Raw genomic sequence first — 23,408 nt, 5'->3', positions numbered from 1 at the left:
AAATTTAAAAGTGCAATGATTTTACTAACAAAACATGGCTAGTAAAATCATTGCCATTTTAAATTTTGGGCATAAACACAATAAGAATCGCCAGGATTTACAATCTGACGTTTCGTAATTAAACCCCTTAGTATTACAGAACGATGTGTGATGAGATGTTTTCTAGTGAAATTGTGTCACGAAAAAAAGGATATTCTCTAAAATGTTTTGTTTATGGGTGTGGATTAACATAGACAGTCAAAAATCTTCAGTCAATAGGTCAACGCTGTATGGTCGACAGTCAATAGGTGGACAGGTGCAAAAAGTCAACAGGGTAAAAAGGTTGACATGAAAATAGTTGACACAAGGTTTTTTTTGCTGTTTAACCATATATGACCCAAATTAGTAGAAACGCATCCCCTCGCAGGTTCGCTTTGCTCACTACGCTTTGGTCGTGATGGCTTGCTCCGCTTGCCACAAGGTTACTAACGATAATAGTTTGCGACATGGATAGCAAATTCAGCAAAAGTTGTAAAAGCCCCCAAACATGTGTCGACCATATGTTTGTCAACCATTGTCATGTTGACCTTTTGAACCTATCAACCTATTGTACTGTTTACCTTTTACATGTCGACCATATGGTGTCGACCTATTGACTGTGGACCTTTTGACGGTCTATCATCCACCACCCATGTTTGTTAGCTCTTAACATAGAAGTTAAAAAGAAAGTGATAATTCCATTGTGAAAAAGGACCCTGAGCAAATGCACCCATCTAGCTATAATTTTCCTGAACCTAGGTAGCAAGAAGGTGAGGGTCCCTCAACACAACCCTAAAATCTCTTCCTGTGGGAATTGCAACTGTTATTGGCCAAGATATCCTGTAGATATTGCAAGTGGCGGTAACTTGGCAAGGCCAGTTATACGCAACATATGGGTTGATGTGATGGGTTGGTGCGGCATCCAATCATGTTAGGACATGAGCATGGCATCTTAACAAGTCCATGTCAGCAGAAATTTGATGACGCAGTGGAAATGAGAATAGATGTAACTGAGGAATTCAAGGAGAGAAATCTTTCCCCACTGGGTATGTAAGACAGTAAAGTCTATCTTTGCCAGAGCTTTCCAGTTAAACTTTTTATCATCATAATTTATTTATAGATTGCCAACATATTCAGAGCTGGACAATCCCCATCCCAGCAGAATATGCAATCTAATTTACTTATCACAGATAGAAACATACACTCACTGCACACTGAACAGGTTGCTAAAACTGTCAAGACACAGTTTTGTTTTACAGTGCCCCCAGTTCACATTCTGTAACACAGTGCAAAGTGGTATGTTCTGATGGGATGCGGTCAAGATCCCGCCGGATGGAATCCCGGCGCTCGGAATACCGACACCGGGATCTTGACCAGCACAATCCCGACATATTCTCGCTCTGTGGGTGTCCACGACACCCATAGAGGGAGAATAAATTAGTGTGCCGAGCGCAGCGAGGCATTGTGCCCGCAAGGGGCTGCGTTGCGCTCGCCCCCGTCGGGATCCTGGTGTCGGTATTCCGACCGCCGAGATTCCGTCCGGCGGTATCGCGTACTGATCCCGTTCTGTTGGGTGGTATTCATGTGACCGGCGGTTAGCAGTCACATGACCTCCCCCAACCTCCCGCCCCCTCACTATCATGACGGTCGGCATGCCGACCAATAGGGACTATTTCCACTCGTGGGTGTCCACTCGCCCCTCCCTGCCGGGATCCCGGCGTCGGTATGCTGACCGGCGGTCAGGAGATCATCGGTCAGCCATACCACACCTGTTCTGATGAGTGGAGTGCGCATGTGTCGAGGGTGTAAGTATGGAAAAAGATGTTCGAGGACGGCTGACGCAGCACATGTGACGACTACTCGCGGTACCTTGGATAAAAATTGCCAGTAAATTAAAAGCCAAATAATCTGCTGTGGAACTAAAACTCCCAGCATGCCCTGCCACAGATTTAGCATTCCCTAACTGCAAAACGGTGGCAGGGTAAGCTGGGAAGTTGGTGTGCCACAGGTTGCGTACTATTATTTGGATTACTGTATGTGTATATCTTAGTTTGGGTATGCTCAGTGGTCTTGAGTGCACAAACACCAGTACATCTTATACAGCAGCGCTATGTCAGCGAATCGGAGGCCACACACCCCGGTGTTGACCACACCTACCCAATGGCTGGTCACACCACTTCATGCCCCAGTCCGAAACTGGTGCCCACTCCATCCAGGAAGCAGATTACCATGGCACTAGATAACAAGACATAATTGTCCAACATGGGCCGCGCAAAATAAGATTTTACTTACCGATAAATCTATTTCTCGGAGTCCGTAGTGGATGCTGGGGTTCCTGAAAGGACCATGGGGAATAGCGGCTCCGCAGGAGACAGGGCACAAAAAGTAAAGCTTTTTCCGATCAGGTGGTGTGCACTGGCTCCTCCCCCTATGACCCTCCTCCAGACTCCAGTTAGGTACTGTGCCCGGACGAGCGTACACAATAAGGGAGGATTTTGAATCCCGGGTAAGACTCATACCAGCCACACCAATCACACCGTACAACTTGTGATCTAAACCCAGTTAACAGTATGATAACAGCGGAGCCTCTGAAAGATGGCTTCCTACAACAATAACCCGAATAAGTTAACAATAACTATGTACAATTTATGCAGATAATCCGCACTTGGGATGGGCGCCCAGCATCCACTACGGACTCCGAGAAATAGATTTATCGGTAAGTAAAATCTTATTTTCTCTATCGTCCTAGTGGATGCTGGGGTTCCTGAAAGGACCATGGGGATTATACCAAAGCTCCCAAACGGGCGGGAGAGTGCGGATGACTCTGCAGCACCGAATGAGAGAACTCCAGGTCCTCCTTAGCCAGAGTATCAAATTTGTAAAATTTTACAAACGTGTTCTCCCCTGACCACGTAGCTGCTCGGCAAAGTTGTAATGCCGAGACCCCTCGGGCAGCCGCCCAAGATGAGCCCACCTTCCTTGTGGAGTGGGCCTTTACAGATTTAGGCTGTGGCAGGCCTGCCACAGAATGTGCCAGTTGGATTGTGCTACAGATCCAACGAGCAATCGTCTGCTTAGACGCAGGAGCACCCATCTTGTTGGGTGCATACAATATAAACAACGAGTCAGATTTTCTGACTCCAGCTGTTCTTGCAATATATATTTTTAATGCTCTGACAACGTCCAGTAACTTGGAGTCCTCCAAGTCACTTGTAGCCGCAGGCACTACAATAGGCTGGTTCAGATGAAATGCTGACACCACCTTAGGGAGAAAATGCGGACGAGTCCGCAGTTCTGCCCTGTCCGAATGGAAAATCAGATATGGGCTTTTGTAAGATAAAGCTGCCAATTCTGACACTCTCCTGGCAGAAGCCAGGGCTAGAAGCATGGTCACTTTCCAAGTGAGATATTTCAAATCCACCTTATTTAGTGGTTCAAACCAATGAGATTTTAGAAAATCCAAAACTACATTGAGATCCCACGGTGCCACTGGAGGCACCACAGGAGGCTGTATATGCAGCACTCCCTTAACAAAGGTCTGGACTTCAGGGACTGAAGCCAATTCTTTTTGGAAGAAAATCGACAGGGCCGAAATTTGAACCTTAATAGATCCCAATTTGAGACCCATAGACAATCCTGATTGCAGGAAATGTAGGAATCGACCCAGTTGAAATTCCTCCGTCGGAGCACTCCGATCTTCGCACCACGCAACATATTTTCGCCAAATTCGGTGATAATGTTGCACGGTTACTTCTTTCCTTGCTTTAATCAAAGTAGGAATGACTTCTTCCGGCATGCCTTTTTCCATTAGGATCCGGCGTTCAACCGCCATGCCGTCAAACGCAGCCGCGGTAAGTCTTGAAACAGACAGGGACCCTGCTGAAGCAAGTCCCTCCTTAGAGGTAGAGGCCACGGATCTTCCGTGATCATCTCTTGAAGTTCCGGGTACCAAGTCCTTCTTGGCCAATCCGGAACCACTAGTATCGTTCTTACGCCTCTTTGCCGTATAATTCTCAATACTTTTGGTATGAGAGGCAGAGGAGGAAACACATACACCGACTGGTACACCCAAGGCGTTACCAGCGCGTCCACAGCTATTGCCTGCGGATCTCTTGACCTGGCGCAATACCTGTCCAGTTTTTTGTTGAGGCGAGACGCCATCATGTCCACCATTGGTCTTTCCCAACGGGTTACCAGCATGTGGAAGACTTCTGGATGAAGTCCCCACTCTCCCGGGTGAAGATCGTGTCTGCTGAGGAAGTCTGCTTCCCAGTTGTCCACTCCCGGGATGAACACTGCTGACAGCGCTATCACATGATTCTCTGCCCAGCGAAGAATCCTTGCAGCTTCTGCCATTGCACTCCTGCTTCTTGTGCCGCCCTGTCTGTTCACATGGGCGACTGCCGTGATGTTGTCCGACTGGATCAACACCGGTTTTCCCTGAAGCAGAGGTTCTGCCTGGCTTAGAGCATTTTATATTGCTCTTAGTTCCAGAATGTTTATGTGAAGAGACGTTTCCAGGCTCGTCCATACTCCCTGGAAGTTTCTTCCTTGTGTGACTGCTCCCCAGCCTCTCAGGCTGGCGTCCGTGGTCACCAGGATCCAATCCTGTATGCCGAATCTGCGGCCCTCCAATAGATGAGGACTCTGCAACCACCACAGAAGAGACACCCTTGTCCTTGGAGACAGGGTTATCCGTAGGTGCATCTGAAGATGCGACCCTGACCATTTGTCCAACAGATCCCTTTGGAAAATTCTTGCGTGGAATCTGCCGAATGGAATTGCTTCGTAAGAAGCCACCATTTTTCCCAGGACTCTTGTGCATTGATGTACAGACACTTTTCCTGGTTTTAGGAGGTTCCTGACAAGCTCGGATAACTCCTTGGCTTTTTCCTCCGGGAGAAAAACCTTTTTCTGAACCGTGTCCAGAATCATCCCTAGGAACAGCAGACGAGTTGTCGGCATTAACTGGGATTTTGGAATATTCAGAATCCACCCGTGCTGTTTTAGCACTTCTTGAGACAGTGCTAATCCCATCTCTAGCTGTTCTCTGGACCTCGCCCTTATTAGGAGATCGTCCAAGTATGGGATAATTAATACGCCTTTTCTTCGAAGAAGAATCATCATCTCGGCCATTACCTTTGTAAAGATCCGAGGTGCCGTGGACAATCCGAACGGCAGCGTCTGAAACTGATAGTGACAGTTTTGTACAACGAACCTGAGGTACCCCTGGTGTGAGGGGTAAATTGGAACGTGGAGATACGCATCCTTGAGGTCCAAGGATACCATAAAGTCCCCCTCTTCCAGGTTCGCTATCACTGCTCTGAGTGACTCCATTTTGAACTTGAACTTCTTTATGTACAGGTTCAAGGACTTCAGATTTAGAATAGGCCTTACCGAGCCATCCGGCTTCGGTACCACAAAAAGAGTGGAATAATACCCCTTCCCTTGTTGTAGAAGAGGTACCTTGACTATCACCTGCTGAGAGTACAGCTTGTGAATGGCTTCCAAAACCGTCTCCCTTTCGGAGGGGGACGTTGGTAAAGCAGACTTCAGGAAACGGCGAGGTGGATCCGTCTCTAATTCCAACCTGTACCCTTGAGATATTATCTGCAGGATCCAGGGATCTACCTGCGAGTGAGCCCACTGCGCGCTGTAATTTTTGAGACGACCGCCCACCATCCCCGAGTCCGCTTGAGGAGCCCCAGCGTCATGCTGAGGCTTTTGTAGAAGCCGGGGAGGGCTTCTGTTCCTGGGAAGGAGCTGCGTGTTGCTGTCTCTTCCCTCGACCTTTGCCTCGTGGCAGATATGAATAGCCCTTTGCTCTCTTATTTTTAAAGGAACGAAAGGGCTGCGGTTGAAAAGTCGGTGCCTTTTTCTGTGGGGGAGTGACTTGAGGTAGAAAGGTGGATTTCCCGGCTGTAGCCGTGGCCACCAAATCTGATAGACCGACTCCAAATAACTCCTCCCCTTTATACGGCAAAACTTCCATATGCCGTTTTGAATCCGCATCGCCTGTCCACTGTCGCGTCCATAAAGCTCTTCTGGCCGAAATGGACATAGCACTTACCCGTGATGCCAGTGTGCAGATATCCCTCTGTGCATCACGCATATAAAGAAATGCATCCTTTATTTGTTCTAACGACAGTAAAATATTGTCCCTGTCCAGGGTATCAATATTTTCAATCAGGGACTCTGACCAAACTACCCCAGCACTGCCCATCCAGGCAGTCGCTACAGCTGGTCGTAGTATAACACCTGCATGTGTGTATATACTTTTTTGGATATTTTCCATCCTCCTATCTGATGGATCTTTAAGTGCGGCCGTCTCAGGAGAGGGTAACGCCACTTGTTTAGATAAGCGTGTTAGCGCCTTGTCCACCCTAGGAGGTGTTTCCCAGCGCTCCCTAACCTCTGGCGGGAAAGGGTATAATGCCAATAATTTCTTTGAAATTATCAGTTTTTTATCAGGGGCAACCCACGCTTCATTACACACGTCATTTAATTCTTCTGATTCAGGAAAAACTATAGGTAGTTTTTTCATACCCCACATAATACCCTGTTTAGTGGTACCTGTAGTATCAGCTAAATGTAACGCCTCCTTCATTGCCAAAATCATATAACGTGTGGCCCTACTGGAAAATACGGTTGATTCGTCACCGTCACCACTGGAGTCATCGCCTGTGTCTGGGTCTGTGTCGACCGACTGAGGCAAAGGGCGTTTCACAGCCCCTGACGGTGTTTGAGTCGCCTGGACAGGCACTAATTGATTGTCCGGCCGCCTCATGTCGTCAAACGACTGCTTTAGCGTGTTGACACTATCCCGTAGTTCCATAAATAAAGGCATCCATTCCGGTGTCGACTCCCTAGGGGGTGACATCCTCATATTTGGCAATTGCTCCGCCTCCACACCAATATCGTCCTCATACATGTCGACACACACGTACCGACACACAGCAGACACACAGGGAATGCTCCTAACGAAGACAGGACCCACTAGCCCTTTGGGGAGACAGAGGGAAAGTTTGCCAGCACACACCAAAAGCGCTATATATATATCAGGGATAGCCTTATAATAAGTGCTCCCTTATAGCTGCTTTGTTATATCAAATTATCGCCATAAATGTGCCCCCCCCCTCTCTGTTTTACCCTGTTTCTGTAGTGCAGTGCAGGGGAGAGACTTGGGAGCCGTCCTGACCAGCGGAGCTGTGAGAGGAAATGGCGCCGTGTGCTGAGGAGATAGGCCCCGCCCCTTTTCTGGCGGGCTCGTCTCCCGCTATTTAGAGAAATCAGGCAGGGGTTAAATATCTCCATATAGCCTCTAGGGCTATATGTGAGGTATTTTTAGCCTTTATAGGTAATCATTTTGCCTCCCAGGGCGCCCCCCTCTCAGCGCCCTGCACCCTCAGTGACTGCCGTGTGAAGTGTGCTGAGAGGAAAATGGCGCACAGCTGCAGTGCTGTGCGCTACCTTTTGAAGACTGCAGGAGTCTTCAGCCGCCGATTCTGGACCTCTTCTGTCTTCAGCATCTGCAAGGGGGCCGGCGGCGTGGCTCCGGTGACCATCCAGGCTGTACCCGTGATCGTCCCTCTGGAGCTTGATGTCCAGTAGCCAAGAAGCCAATCCATCCTGCACGCAGGTGAGTTGACTCCTTCTCCCCTCAGTCCCTCGCTGCAGTGATCCTGTTGCCAGCAGGAATCACTGTAAAATAAAAAACCTAGCTAAACTTTTTCTAAGCAGCTCTTTAGGAGAGCCACCTAGATTGCACCCTTCTCGGCCGGGCACAAAAATCTAACTGGAGTCTGGAGGAGGGTCATAGGGGGAGGAGCCAGTGCACACCACCTGATCGGAAAAAGCTTTACTTTTTGTGCCCTGTCTCCTGCGGAGCCGCTATTCCCCATGGTCCTTTCAGGAACCCCAGCATCCACTAGGACGATAGAGAAATACTTAATATCTTTATCGCTTAGCTTAATGCAACTGCTTACTGCAAACACGTGGGAAGGATAGCCTCTAGTTGTAGCTTGCAGTAATGAGGAAGTGTCTTACACAAAAGCTTGCAAAATAATACAGTGAAGAGTGAATGGAAACATGAATTAAATGGATTGGTTACATAATGTATCTAAGATTTATTTAGCTACTTTTGACACACCACAATAACTGACCGTTATTTCATTCTACACCCGGCATCTATTTCCGTGATCATTTACAACACTGTCTTTTGGTTTCAAGTGAAGCCTCCAGTCTAGCATGTCCTTTGTATGTACAAGTGAAAGCACCAATATAATTCACAGAACTATATTCATTGCATGAATTACATAATATAACACAAACATATATCAAATAAGACATAAACACATAAAAATACAACGAACAGAGAATAAAGAAGTGTTCGTTCTCACTAACATGTCACAATAAGCAGTGAAACAAATATTTTACGGGACACATAAATAGATATTGTGGGACATGCAATACAGCAGTCTTGGGCAACAGAGGGGGTCATTCCAAGTTGTTCGCTCGCTAGCTACTTTTAACAGCCGTGCAAACGCATAGTCGCCACCCACGAAGTAGTGTATTTTTACTTTGCAAGTGTGCGAACGCATGTGCAGCCAAGCAGTACGAAAACGTTTTTTGCAATTTTTGAGTAGCTCTGTACTTACTCAGCCCTTGCGATCACTTCAGTGTTTTTGGTCCCGGAATGGACGTCAGACACCCGCTTGCACGCGCCTGCGTTTTTCCAAACATTCCCTGAAAACAGTCAGTTGCCACCCACAAACGACCTCCTCCTGTCAATCTCCTTGCGATTGGCTGTGCGAATGGATTCTTCATTAAATCCATCGCCCAGCAACGATCCGCTTTGTACTCGTACGACACGCCTGCGCATTGCGGTGCATGCACATGCGTAGTAGTAACCTGTTCACTGCGCTGCAAAAAACGTCAGCGAGCGATCAACTCAGAATGACCCCCACAGTACATTACTTTACTAGGTGCAAGGCATGCTGGTACTCCTAGTCCCACAAGAACTGGAGAGCTGCAGCATGGCACTCCCACATTATTACAACAGAACTCTAAAAGTACAACAATCTACTTGAATGAATTCTAAACATCTGAGGGACACTTGTTTTCCTATATAATCAACATTATAAAATGCATGTATATGGTTTTTGTAGTCTTTATAATGACTCCAACCTTGGCACTGGTTAAAGGGGGTTAGCGTGCTTTGGACACATCTATTCTGATGTCACAGAACATGTATCTGTATGGAGAAAGATCAGCTAGAATCAGATGTATTTGTTGGCTTTACACCACTGCATCTTCTGTAGTAGAAACTTCTCATCCCAGTCTGTAATAAAGTAACCTGGACTTTGCATCTAAAATAGCAGTTTACCCTTAATGTCAAAGGGGAAAGAGGGAAAAAAGTAATAAGCTAAGCAATTTAGAAAATAAAATAATGTTTCAGACAGGGAAATAGTTTGCATGCTGAAATGACTTGAGCTGGGCATAGATCATACAATTATCTGGCAGACCGTCTGTCCAATCTGGTAGTACATGGGAGCTTCCTCCTAAACACTGGAAAACGGACAAAAATGGTCATTCAGACATATTGGTTAAGTCACGGATTTAAGCAACCTGAACAACAGTTTTTGTCCATTTTCCAGTGCTTGGGAGCAAATGGTCGATTGTCCTTTGCTCCTATACATTACCAGATTTTCATTCCAAGCAGCCAGATTGGACAGACAGTCTGCCAGATAACTGTATAGTGTATACCCAACTTAAGTAATTTCAGCATGTGAAGAACAAATGTGACATTTACAACATTTATTCAGAGAATAGATAGGTTGGCAAGCCTTAATACAGGAATGCGGAGCCATTGTAGGCCATGTTTTGTTTATTGTCCATCAAAAAGTGTCCATCACAGTCCTCTGGTTGATCAAAGCAAAATTGTTCTGCCCCCTTTTAACCACTTAATTATTTCCCCCCCAAAAAAACGCTCAGAAATTGTCGGGTTTTTGTTATGAGTGAATGATTTTAGTAAAAAAAAAAAAAAGTTTTTTAAAATAAAAACCAAACCAATCTCTCAAACATCGGATCGGGACATCGGTAACATCACGTTACTTTTTACGCCCATGACAGCTGCCAGGTACACTGGGGGAAGGGGAGGGGGCTTATTTTACACTTTCCCAGTGGCTGCCATTGTCTGCAGCCGCTGGGTGGGGGGTCCTGCCGTGCTGATCGATCAGCAATGATCGTCAGCATGGCAACACTGAGGGGAGGGTGCAGGGAGGCAGAGGGACCTTCCAGTCTGTCAGAGAGCAGCAGCAGCAGAGGGAAGTTTACCTTCCCTGGGGCTGCTAACACTCTCTATCTGACTGGTCGCATCCCGTGCGACCAGGTCAGATAAGACACTTGCTGGTATGGTCGCATCTGATGCAACCATGCCAGGCAAGTGGTTAGCGGGATGCAATCAATTTGCCGGCTGTCGGAATCCTGTCAGCCGACAATAACAACAGCTGGAAGCCCAGTGCGCAGGAACTGTTCTCACTCGTGGGTATCCACGACACCGAGCGAGATGTGGATGACCACAATACCCACCCACTCCCATGTAGCAACACACAGAGGCATTATGTACACGCAAAGCAAGGACGTGCAGTCAGAGTAATCAGAGCCTCCCCTGTCATACACCTGAGATTTTATATGAAAACAATTAGAATAAAACAAAGAAGATATTTAGAACATAAACATCTTCTTTGTTTATTGTGATCCTTTTTATTACTGGGTGATCATATCATACAACCCATTAAGAACCTAGCAATCTGGTGGACCATTATGCAACAAGTAGCATCTATCCTTGTGTATCAATGCCTATTTCCCTATAGATTGTAAGCTTGCGAGCAGGGCCTTCCTACCTCTATGTCTGTCTGTCTTTGCCCAGTTTTGTTCTATAACTGTTGTTCTAATTGTAAAGCGCAACGGAATATGCTGCGCTATATAAGAAGCTGCTAATAAAATAATAGCTAACACTCAGCAGCTTTGTGGAGATCCCTGGAGCTACAGGGAGATGAGAGATGAGGCAGCAACAGCCTTAGTTCTACAGTCATACACTACTTTGCAGAGCTGGGGCAGGGGCACACCACATGCAGTAAAGCAGCACAGAAAGGGAGTCAAGAGAAATGCCTCTGAGTGTAGGGGCGGGCCTTGTACACTGATCGACACCTGGATGTGTCATGTGACCAGGAAGTGCACTGTAGTTGGAGCTCACTCAGCAGCAGCTAGAGAAGACAAAGGGATGAACGTAGGAGACTCAATGGACACTGTAGGTTAGTGTAGTGAGGGGAGAGTTACAGTGAATAGGGAGACAGGCTCCCAGCATTCAGACCCATTCCCATGTGTGCCTCCCCAGCCATTCACCTCACTGCACATCACTGACTCAAAGTTATTCCTAATGATGTCACAAGTACACATTAACAACATTTTTAAAAGTAAACAGGAATCTTAGAAAAAAAAGAGCAACTATTACCCAACTGCCCGAGTTTACATTGCAGCAGCGTTTAAATGCCAGCAAAGGCACCCGAACTCACATGCACCTCTAGGGCCGGACCTCAGCACCGTAGGTGCAGCATACAGCCACACTCGCTCACACCCGTGAATACATAACGGGCAATTGGAGTCTTCCCCTACTATCTCTATACTATTTGCAAATGATATCTAGACTATGCAAATAAATGATACTATTATAACACATCTGTTTTACGTCAATCTGAGTTTAAATATTTGGGTTCAACCACAGAGCAGCAAGCAAGATAATAGATAGTAGGACGTGCTTGTTGATCATGTCATTGTCACATGGAGGATAATATTTAAACACCTGAGAGAGACCACATGAAGGGGGAAATTAAATTCATTGTGATGGATGCAATGTTCCTCATGTTCATCCACATCACACGTTTTCCCTCATACCCTATTGAAGTGTGCGGGAAAACTTGTGATGTCAGCACTTCTGTATATATATCTGATATATGCGCAGATGAGTTTGGTGGTACATCACTCTGAACTGAATTCCAAAGTGTTCCTGCTTAGGAACACAGAGATAAAACCTTACAGGCAATATAACATAACAATGAATACCACATAAAGAAAATGCAATACGAGACTGACGCATCCACCTAAATGAAGTACTGTCTGGGTAACACAACTGTATCCACAAGATTATCTGTATAGTGACACTGAGGCCACTAGCTTACGTTTTGTCTTGTATGTAATTCATCATAGAATACACTGCCTGAGCATACTGTATGAGATGACCTCTAAGTCGTTTACAACTAGACAGTCGAATATAATAAATATATAAAAAAGCAACTGATAAATAGGAAATAAAATCATTAACAGTTCATTAAACACGAAGATCCGGGTAAAGCTATGTCCCTTGAAAAGACTGTCTCTGTTCAATCACTTGGCGGCTGAGAAGCTGCTGCTGAGTCTGAAGAAAGTTGACAACTTCTGGACTTCTCAACAGAGACTGGTGAAAAAGGAATCAGTTGTATCATTAGTGAAAGCACTACGAATATAGTGTAAATAAAGGTGAAGAAAGAAGTTCAAAACTTTTTAATATAAAAAATAAGAATTTACTTACCGATAATTCTATTTCTCATAGTCCGTAGTGGATGCTGGGGACTCCGTAAGGACCATGGGGAATAGCGGCTCCGCAGGAGACTGGGCACATCTAAAGAAAGCTTTAGGACTATCTGGTGTGCACTGGCTCCTCCCCCTATGACCCTCCTCCAAGCCTCAGTTAGGATACTGTGCCCGGACGAGCGTACACAATAAGGAAGGATTTTGAATCCCGGGTAAGACTCATACCAGCCACACCAATCACACCGTATAACCTGTGATCTGAACCCAGTTAACAGCATGATAACAGAGGAGCCTCTGAAAGATGGCTCACAACAATAATAACCCGATTTTTGTAACAATAACTATGTACAAGTATTGCAGACAATCCGCACTTGGGATGGGCGCCCAGCATCCACTACGGACTATGAGAAATAGAATTATCGGTAAGTAAATTCTTATTTTCTCTAACGTCCTAAGTGGATGCTGGGGACTCCGTAAGGACCATGGGGATTATACCAAAGCTCCCAAACGGGCGGGAGAGTGCAGATGACTCTGCAGCACCAAATGAGAGAACTCCAGGTCCTCCTCAGCCAGGATATCAATTTTGTAGAATTTTACAAACGTATTTGCTCCTGACCAAGTAGCTGCTCGGCAAAGTTGTAAAGCCGAGACCCCTCGGGCAGCCGCCCAAGATGAGCCCACCTTCCTTGTGGAGTGGGCATTTACAGATTTTTGGCTGTGGCAGGCCTGCCACAGAATGTGCAAGCTGAATTGTACTACAAATCCAACGAGCAATAGTCTGCTTAGAAGCAGGAGCACCCAGCTTGTTGGGTGCACACAGGATAAACAGCGAGTCAGATTTCCTGACTCCAGCCATCCTGGAAACATATATTTTCAGGGCACTGACAACGTCTAGCAACTTGGAGGCCTCCAAGTCCCTAGTAGCTGCAGGCACCACCAATAGGTTGGTTCAGGTGAGACGCTGAAACCACCTTGGGGAGAAACTGAGGACGAGTCCTCAATTCCGCCCTGTCCGAATGGAAAATCAGATAAGGGCTTTTTCAGGATAAAGCCGCCAATTCTGACACGCGCCTGGCCCAGGCCAGGGCCAACAGCATGACCACTTTCCATGTGAGATATTTTAACTCCACAGATTTAAGTGGTTCAAACCAATGTGACTTTTGGAACCCAAAACTACATTGAGATCCCAAAGTGCCACTGGAGGCACAAAAGGAGGCTGTATATGCAGTACCCCTTTTACAAACGTCTGAACTTCAGGGACTGAAGCTAGTTCTTTTTGGAAGAAAATTGACAGGGCCGAAATTTGAACCTTAATGGACCCCAATTTCAGGCCCATAGACACTCCTGTTTGCAGGAAATGTAGGAATCGACCCAATTGAATTTCCTCCGTCGGGCCTTACTGGCCTCGCACCACGTAACATATTTTCGCCAATTGCGGTGATAATGTTTTTGCGGTTACATCCTTCCTGGCTTTGATCAGGATAGGGATGACTTCATCCGGAATGCCTTTTTTCCTTCAGGATCCGGCGTTCAACCGCCATGCCGTCAAACGCAGCCGCGGTAAGTCTTGGAACAGACAGGGTCCTTGCTGGAGCAGGTCCCTTCTTAGAGGTAGAGGCCACGGATCCTCCGTGAGCATCTCTTGAAGTTCCGGTTACCAAGTCCTTCTTGGCCAATCCGGAACCACGAATATAGTGCTTACTCCTCTCCATCTTATCAATCTCAGTACCTTGGGTATGAGAGGCAGAGGAGGGAACACATACCCTGACTGGTACACCCACGGTGTTACCAGAGCGTCTACAGCTTATTGCCTGAGGGTCCCTGGACCTGGCGCAATACCTGTCGAGTTTTTAATCATGTGGAAGACTTCTGGGTGAAGTCCCCACTCTCCCGGGTGGAGGTCGTGCTGAGGAAGTCTGCTTCCCAGTTGTCCACTCCCGGAATGAATACTGCCGACAGTGCTATCACATGATTTTCCGCCCAGCGAAGAATCCTTGCAGCTTCTGCCATTGCCCTCCTGCTTCTTGTGCCACCCTGTCTGTTTACGTGGGTGACTGCCGTGATGTTGTCCGACTGGATCAACACCGGCTGACCTTGAAGCAGAGGTCTTGCTAAGCTTAGAGCATTGTAAATGTCCCTTAGCTTCAGGATATTTATGTGAAGTGATGTCTCCAGGCTTGACCATAAGCCCTGGATATTCCTTCCCTGTGTGACTGCTCCCCAGCCTCGCAGGCTGGCATCAGTGGTCACCAGGACCCAGTCCTGAATACCTAATCTGCGGCCCTCTAGAAGATGAGCACTCTGCAACCACCACAGGAGGGACACCCTTGTCCTTGGTGACAGGGTTATCCGCTGATGCATCTGAAGATGCGATCCGGACCATTTGTCCAGCAGGTCCCACTGGAAAGTTCTTGCGTGGAATCTGCCGAATGGGATTGCTTCGTAGGAAGCCACCATTTTACCCAGAACCCTTGTGCATTGATGCACTGAGACTTGGCTCGGTTTTAGGAGGTTCCTGACTAGCTCGGATAACTCCCTGGCTTTCTCCTCCGGGAGAAACACTTTTTTCTGGACTGTGTCCAGGATCATCCCTAGGAACAGAAGACACGTCGTCGGAACCAGGTGCGATCTTGGAATATTGAGAATCCAATCGTGCTGCCGCAACACTACCTGAGATAGTGCTACACCGACCTCCAACTGTTCCCTGGATCTTACCCTTATCAGGGAATTGTCCAAGGAAGGGATAACTAAAATTCACTTCCTTCGAAGGAATATCATCATTTCGGCCATTACCTTGGTAAAGACCCGGGGTGCCGTGTACCATCCATACGGCAGCGTCTGAACTGATAGTGACAGTTCTGTACCATAAACCTGAGGTACCCTTGGTGAGAAGGGTAAATTTTGACATGAAGGTAAGCATCCTTGATGTCCCGAGACATCATGTAGTCCCCTTCTTCCAGGTTCGCAATCACTGCTCTGAGTGACTCAATCTTGAATTTGAACCTCTGTACGTAAGTGTTCAAAGATTTTAGATTTAGAATCGGTCTCACCGAGCCGTCCGGCTTCGGTACCACAACAGTGTGGAATAATACCCCGTTCCCTGTTGCAGGAGGGGTATCTTGATTATCACCTGCTGGGAATACAGCTTGTGAATGGCTTCCAAAACTGTCTCCCTGTCAGAAGGAGACATCGGTAAAGCCGACTTTAGGAAACGGCTAGGGTGAGACGTCTCGAATTCTAATTTGTACCCCTGAGATATCACCTGAAGGATCCAGGGGTCTACTTGCGAGTGAGCCCACTGCGCGCTGAAATTCATTGAGACGGGCCCCCCACCGTGCCTTGTAAAGCCCCAGCGTATACTGAGGGCTTGGCAGAGGCGGGAGAGGGTTTCTGTTCCTGGGAACTGGCTGATTTCTGCAGCCTTTTTCCTCTCCCTCTGTCACGGGGCAGAAATGAGGAACCTTTTGCCCGCTTGTCCACGAAAAGACTGCGCCTGATAATACGGCGTCTTCTCATGTTGAGAGGCGACCTGGGGTACAAACGTGGAATTCCCAGCTGTTGCCGTGGCCACGAGGTCTGAAAGACCGACCCCAAATAACTCCTCCCTTAATAAAGCAATACTTCCAAATGCCGTTTGGAATACGCATCACCTGACCACTGACGTGTCCATAACCCTCTACTGGTAGAAATGGACAACGCGCTTAGACTTGATGCCAGTCGGCAAAATATTCCGCTGTGCATCACGCATATATAAAAATGCATCTTTTAAATGCTCTATAGGCAAAAATATACTGTCCCTATCTAGGGTATCAATATTTTCAGTCAGGGAATCCGACCACGCCAACCCAGCACTGCACATCCAGGCTGAGGCGATTGACCAGTATGTGTGTAAATACCTTTTAGGATACCCTCCTGCTTTCTATCAGCAGGATCCTTAAGGGCGGCCATCTCAGGCGAAGGTAGAGCCCTTACAAGCGTGTGAGCGCTTTATCCCCCCTAGGGGGTGTTTCCCAACGCACCCTAACCTCTGGCGGGAAAGGATATAATGCCAATAACATTTTAGAAATTATCCGTTGTTATCGGGGGAAACCCACGCATCATCACACACCTCATTTAATTTCTCAGATTCAGGAAAACTACAGGTAGTTTTTCCTCACCGAACATAATACCCCTTTTTTGGTGGTACTCGTATTATCAGAAATGTGTAAAACATTTTTCATTGCCTCAATCATGTAACGTGTGGCCCTACTGGAAGTCACATTCGTCTCTTCACCGTCGACACTGGAGTCAGTATCCGTGTCGGCGTCTATATCTGCCATCTGAGGTAACGGGCGCTTTAGAGCCCCTGACGGCCTATGAGACGTCTGGACAGGCACAAGCTGAGTAGCCGGCTGTCTCATGTCAACCACTGTCTTTTATACAGAGCTGACACTGTCACGTAATTCCTTCCAACAGTTCATCCACTCAGGTGTCGACCCCCTAGGGGGTGACATCACTATTACAGGCAATCTGCTCCGTCTCCACATCATTTTTCTCCTCATACATGTCGACACAAAAGTACCGACATACAGCACACACACAGGGAATGCTCTGATAGAGGACAGGACCCCACTAGCCCTTTGGGGAGACAGAGGGAGAGTTTGCCAGCACACACCAGAGCGCTATATATATATACAGGGATAACCTTATATAAGTGTTTTTCCCCTTATAGCTGCTGTATAGTTAATACTGCGCCTAATTAGTGCCCCCCTCTCTTTTTTTAACCCTTTCTGTAGTGTAGTGACTGCAGGGGAGAGACAGGGAGCTTCCCTCCAACGGAGCTGTGAGGGAAAATGGCGCCAGTGTGCTGAGGAGATAGGCTCCGCCCCTTATTCGCGGACTTTTCTCCTGCTTTTTTATGGATTCTGGCAGGGGTTAAATGCATCCATATAGCCCAGGAGCTATATGTGATGCATTTTTTGCCATCCAAGGTGTTTTTATTGCGTCTCAGGGCGCCCCCCCCCCAGCGCCCTGCACCCTCAGTGACCGAAGTGTGAAGTGTGCTGAGAGCAATGGCGCACAGCTGCAGTGCTGTGCGCTACCTTGTTGAAGACAGGACGTCTTCTGCCGCCGATTTTCCGGACCTCTTCTGCCTTCTGGCTCTGTAAGGGGGCCGGCGGCGCGGCTCTGGGCCTGTGATCGTCCCTCTGGAGCTAATGTCCAGTAGCCTAAGAAGCCCAATCCACTCTGCACGCAGGTGAGTTCGCTTCTTCTCCCCTTAGTCCCTCGATGCAGTGAGCCTGTTGCCAGCAGGTCTCACTGAAAATAAAAAACCTAATCTAAAACTTTCACTAAGAAGCTCAGGAGAGCCCCTAGTGTGCACCCTTCTCGTTCGGGCACAGAGATCTAACTGAGGCTTGGAGGAGGGTCATAGGGGGAGGAGCCAGTGCACACCAGATAGTCCTAAAGCTTTCTTTAGATGTGCCCAGTCTCCTGCGGAGCCGCTATTCCCCATGGTCCTTACGGAGTCCCCAGCATCCACTTAGGACGTTAGAGAAATTAAACAAATATAATGTTACGTAGTAGTAGATAAAAAAAAAAAAACAAAGACATACATTTAGTTATGGAGAATCAAAGTTTTATTTCCAATACAAAATGAATCCCATATACCAGGGGTATTCTACATGCAGCCCTCCAACTGTTGTGGAACCAGACATCCCAGCTTGCCCTGCCACAGTTTTAGCATGCCCGAATAGCAAAACGCAGGATCGGAAAATTTTGTTTTCTTTAAGTAAAATTCTGGAGCCAGGCTTGGAGACAATGATCTTTTAAAAAAAAGAGTCAGAAAAATGTGCATCCTTTCACATCATTGTGGCACAAGCACTAAGATTTTAGACACAATGGGGTTGATGCACAATTGAGATTGTGCAAACTCTAGAGTCTAGTGTACGCTACTACAGGTGAAGGGGAGTCTAACGCAACTCAGTAAATCTCCACTTGAGGCTGGAGGGGCATAAATGGGTGGTAATGGCACATAGGCTAAGTTCAGAGCTATACAGAGGTGAGTGTATGTGTAATTATGCCTCTTTTTAGACGTATCCTTGGCATCAAGAATAGGGCTAGTGCTAATGGGCTCTGATAATAACTACAGCTATGAAACGGAGCGTATAGAAGGGGGAGGTCCCGCTGCAGGGGTGTATACAAGTCCATATAAAAGCAGATACACTCATTCCATGCATGTGATGCGGTAACACTTATGCCAATGTAGGTTCAACTCTGCATTGGCCTCAATCGTTCACCCGGTTCCCGGGATATATCCAGCTCTGTTGTAAGCGCACATAAGCTGTATGACAATCTTCCAATATGTCAAAATCAACAGAGTACTGCATGAGTCCCACAGAGAAATAGCAGTATTAGGAAAACCTGGCCAAGATACAGAGGAAATTACACTTGAGGGGTTGATGTAAGAAGGGCCATTATGGGGGAGAAGTGGTATCAGCTCTGTTATGTGCGCTGTCACTGATTCTCCCCTATGTATGAAGGAGATTTTGCTGTATGACAGGGGCTGCTATCTACACGATTGTGCGCTGATGTGCGGGGGCAATGTATGAGCGGTCAGTAGCACTGACCATTCCAACACCTGCAACTATCGATTTCCTACAGCTGCAGGTTTCATTGCCCATTCACCACAGCAAGGACAGTGCGGTCCCTGGCTGGGGTGGTCTTCAGTTTGCCCGCTGTTGGGATCCCGGCGCACAGTATACCGGCGCCGGAATCCCGACAGCCGGCATACCGACACTTTTTCTCCCACTTAGGAGTCCACGACCCCCTTGGGGGGGAAATAAATAGCGTGGCGCACGTAGCGCGCCACCGTGCCCGCAGCGTGGCGAGAGCAGCGAGCCCGCAAGGGGCTCATTTGCGCTCACCATGCTGTTGGTATGCCGGTCGCCGGGAGCCCGTCCGCCAGCATACCATACTACACCCCCCTGGCTGTGGCTCAGGTTGCACAGGAGATCTCGCGCATGCCCAGTGAGTCGGCGGGGGGAGAGACACAGCGTACTGGCACAAGATTGATACGCTATGGGAGGTCTGGCAGCAATCACCGGAGGAGGAAGTTTTCACTCCCCCCACTCCAGCAAGAAAGATGTTCACACATCTTGTTGCTAATGCTTCCTGCTAGAGGCAAAGCAGGAAGAATATACTGGCGCGATCAGTGCCTGGTAATACATATACCCCTCGGGTTACCTGTCGCTATGCTGAGTAATGACGGCCTATTAAATGAATACTGGTCCTGCACTTATTACTACAAACCACCCCATGTGTTCAGTAGAGAACAAGTAGTAAATAGGGCAATATAACAATCACACAATATAGTAATACTGTAGCAGAAAACCTTTCTCATTGGAGGGTCCTCATTCAAACCTGCTGAATAGCAACAACCTCCAACTTTAACAGTGAAAAGTTACTGGGTTACACCTATAGATTTATTCACAATGATCATTACTTCTAGTATTAGATAATTCATGATCATACTTACCAGTCTCTTCTGGTTTAACACTTGTTCCAGTAATGTAGGCCGAGGAGGACGATCCCCAACTGACCCGGTCCTTTGCTTTGTGAGAGACAACGAACACTCTGTATTATCCTAAAGGAAACAAAATGCAGATTTGGGATTAATCTTATCCAGTGTCATGTGAGGATTACTTGCACACTATTTCCCCATAACATTTTTAGTAGTGGTCCATTTGGTCGACATACATTGGGTCGACCACTGAAGGTCGACATGGTCATTAGGTCGACATGGTTATTAAGTCGACATGAGTTTGTTGACTGTTTTTGGTGTTGTTATCTTCGTAAAGTGACGGGGAACCCCAATTAGTGCACCGCTTCGCTCGCCTTGCTTTGGGCAAGGTGCCTCACTCTGCTACCGCTGCGCTCGGAACAGATTACCGTTCCCATTTGTAGTCCACATGGATCACTAAGTATGAAAAAGGTGAAAAACCCATGTCGACCTAATGACCATGTCAACAGTCAGTGGTCGACAAAATATATGTCGACCTAAAGACCGCCTCCTGTATGCATTATAAGAGTATTCTATCACTATACAGGTGGTCACACACAAATCGCCAAGTACAATATGTGGCAAATGTGTCTCTTCCTTCCTCCAGCCAGCTAGTGATGCCATCACTGTGCAGATACACACAATAGGTTGAACAATCTGCCTGGATTGATCAGCTATAAGGGGCGATATATTAAACCTGTGCATAGCAACTTCTCTACTTTATCTTTCTCAAAGGTTTGATACATCTCCCCCATAATAGCGCTGAGGTCATGGGATCGATTCCCACCATGGCCCTAACTGTGTGGAGTTTGTATATTCTCCCCGTACTTGCGTGGGTTTCCTCCGGGTACTCCGGTTTCCTCCCACAATTCAAAAAAATATACTGGTAGGTTAATTGGCTCCCAACAAAATTAACCCTAGAGTGAATGTGTCTGTGTGCACATGTGATAGGGAATATAGATTGTAAGCTCCACTGGCGCAGGGACTGATGTGAATGAGCAAATATTTTCTGGAAAGCGCTGCAAATATGTGTGTGCTATATAAATAACTGGTAATAGTAAATAATAGTTTAACAGAAATCTGTTATATTGGTACATCTGCCTGTATGCAGAGTTGTATGCATATTGCAGAGCACTCACTGCCTATCTGTATGCTTGGTTTGCTACTCATCATCATCACTGCGCACTTGTACCAGTTTGTACTTGGTGTAAATATGTGAGAAAATCCACCTCACTTCAGCTATTTTTTATTTTTTATTAAATCTGCCTCTCAGTCATTTATTGAGTGTGTCAAAAGCCCTTTGCTTACCAGCATTTGCAGACAGTTTCCTAATGCTGTATATACAAAGAGGCTTCTTGTGCAACTACAAGTCTCAGCATGCCTTACCAGACAGAAAATGTGATGAAAAATTGTAATAGGCACACTGCCCTATGCAGAAAAGAACTAAAAGTACCAGCATGTCCTACAAGCAAGAAACTGCAGTGGCAACAGGCACACTGTCCTATATCAGAGCACTACAGGTCCCAGCATGCCCTCCCTGACAGAAGCAGCAGCAGCAGAGAGCAGGGGCTGACCTCCAGCTTGCTGGTGCAGGTGATAGCCTGGTCACTCTTCTTCTTGTTCTTATACTTGTCCTTGTACATCTTGTTGCGGTGCTTCTTGCACATCCAGGGCTTGCGCTGCTTGGCCACCTGGCTGGTGGTCTCCTGGCAGCCCTGGTACGTGCAGCTCTTGGTCACCACGTTGTCGTTGTCGCCGGAATTGTCATCGTCCTCCAGCTCCTCTGGGCTAGCGGTGCTGTCCCGGGGGTCGGAGGTGTCCAGCAGGTCGCTGTCCTCAGGCTCCGGCTTGGCGGGCAGCATGGTGTAATACAACACCCGGGTGTCGGCCTCCGGCTGGTACTGCGCGAACTGCAGCTCTGAGCCGCTGCCCCTCTCCCTGTCACTCTGTGCCGGGTCCTCCTCATCCTCATCCCGGGATACAGGCGGCTGATGCATCCTGACGGCCCGGTAACCTCCGGGCCGTACCAAGCTGCCCTCACCTGCAGTGTTTACTTCCGGCTTCAGCAGCGTAAACTGCGCATGCGTGTACAAGCTACTTGTCATGTGACCCGTACTCTGGTCCATAGGCTCCATAATTTTATGGTGCAATGTGCCAGTATCATCATGTAAGGAATGTGTTTATTATCATACCAACCAACATAACCTTCTTCATTTATGATTGCCATCACCTGTGCGGAAACACCTTTCTTATCCATTAATCTGTTCAACACAGGTGCTGGAAATCATAAATTAAAAGTCCAGAAGCAGAGCATTTTGTCCCTCCTGGTCATGTTGAGAGGTATGTATTATTATGCATGGTAAGATTGGGTTGAGTCTAGGGGGTCTGTTTACTAAGCCTTGGATGGAGATAAAGTGGATGGAGGTAAAGCACCAGCCAATCAGCTCCTAACTGCCAATTCACAGTCTGGATTTTAAAAATGACAGTAGGGAGCTGGTTGGCTGGTACTTTATCTCCGTCTACTTTACCTCCATCCAAGGCTTAGTAAATTGACCCCAAGATCGTTTTAGAGAAGTGTGGGAAATACCATATGATTTGCGACAAGAGGGGGGAGAAGAGCAAGCTTTAGAAGGGATGTAGTTACTTATGAGACCAGCATACTGACGCCGGGATCCCGACCGCCAGAATGCCGACAGGGGGGCAATGGCTATTCCCGCTCATGAGTGTCCACAACACCCATGGAGTGGGAGTAGAACCTGTGGCAAGCGCAGCGAGTCCGCAAGGGGCTTCATTGCGCTCACCACCCCCCCCTGTCAGCATTCTGGTGGTCGGGTTCCTGGCATCATTATGCTAACCGCCAGGATCACGAACGCCGGTCCCGCATATCCAATGCGTTGAAAACATGGGCTCCAAAGTGTACCCTCGCGCAGAGCTGGATTAAGGCTCCAGGAGGTCCAGGGAACTTAAGACAAGGGGGCCCATACGGACTAAAAAAATGTACAGATAGATGGCTAGATACCCCTAAAGATCCTCTACATGGACTGAGGTGATCTGCAGGAGATTTCTTGTCCCTTCTCCCCTGGCAAGCAGCTGCAGGGGAACCATTGACAGCTGGGAGAAGTGACCTCTCATCAGCAGCACTACAGTAAGTGCTTTTTGTCGGCACTGTCACTGTTGGGAGAGTTAATGTCTAGTGGTGGCTCCCTTGTGCTTCTCACCC

The 23,408-nt window shown here is 47.3% G+C and overlaps 1 protein-coding gene across 1 annotated transcript; it reads right to left on the bottom strand.

The window, feature by feature from the left end:
* Window positions 1-8,120: 8,120 nt before the first annotated feature.
* RFXAP (regulatory factor X associated protein) lies at window positions 8,121-22,289 on the bottom strand. Its single transcript, XM_063951843.1, has 3 exons — window positions 21,763-22,289; window positions 20,165-20,272; window positions 8,121-12,532 (listed from the first exon to the last, which is right to left on the bottom strand). The coding sequence occupies exons 1-3, from the start codon at window positions 22,183-22,185 to the stop codon at window positions 12,431-12,433; spliced, it is 633 nt and encodes a 210-aa protein (XP_063807913.1). The 5' UTR covers window positions 22,186-22,289; the 3' UTR covers window positions 8,121-12,430.
* Between the last annotated feature and the right edge of the window lie 1,119 nt (window positions 22,290-23,408).

Source organism: Pseudophryne corroboree, chromosome 2, assembly GCF_028390025.1.
Source record: "Pseudophryne corroboree isolate aPseCor3 chromosome 2, aPseCor3.hap2, whole genome shotgun sequence".
NCBI classification, from domain to species: Eukaryota; Metazoa; Chordata; class Amphibia; order Anura; family Myobatrachidae; genus Pseudophryne; species Pseudophryne corroboree.
The sequence above is the reverse complement of the archived record's forward strand: the minus strand, read 5'-3'. Positions and strand labels throughout refer to the sequence as shown.

Excerpts from the sequence above, each read along its gene's own strand:
- RFXAP (XM_063951843.1), bottom strand. The coding sequence starts at position 22,185 with ATGCATCAGCCGCCTGTATCCCGGGATGAGGATGAGGAGGACCCGGCA. Across the intron at positions 20,273-21,762 it reads CCTGCACCAGCAAGCTGGAG|GATAATACAGAGTGTTCGTT; the intron begins GTCAGCCCCTGC and ends TGTTTCCTTTAG. Across the intron at positions 12,533-20,164 it reads TGTTAAACCAGAAGAGACTG|TCTCTGTTGAGAAGTCCAGA; the intron begins GTAAGTATGATC and ends CTTTTTCACCAG.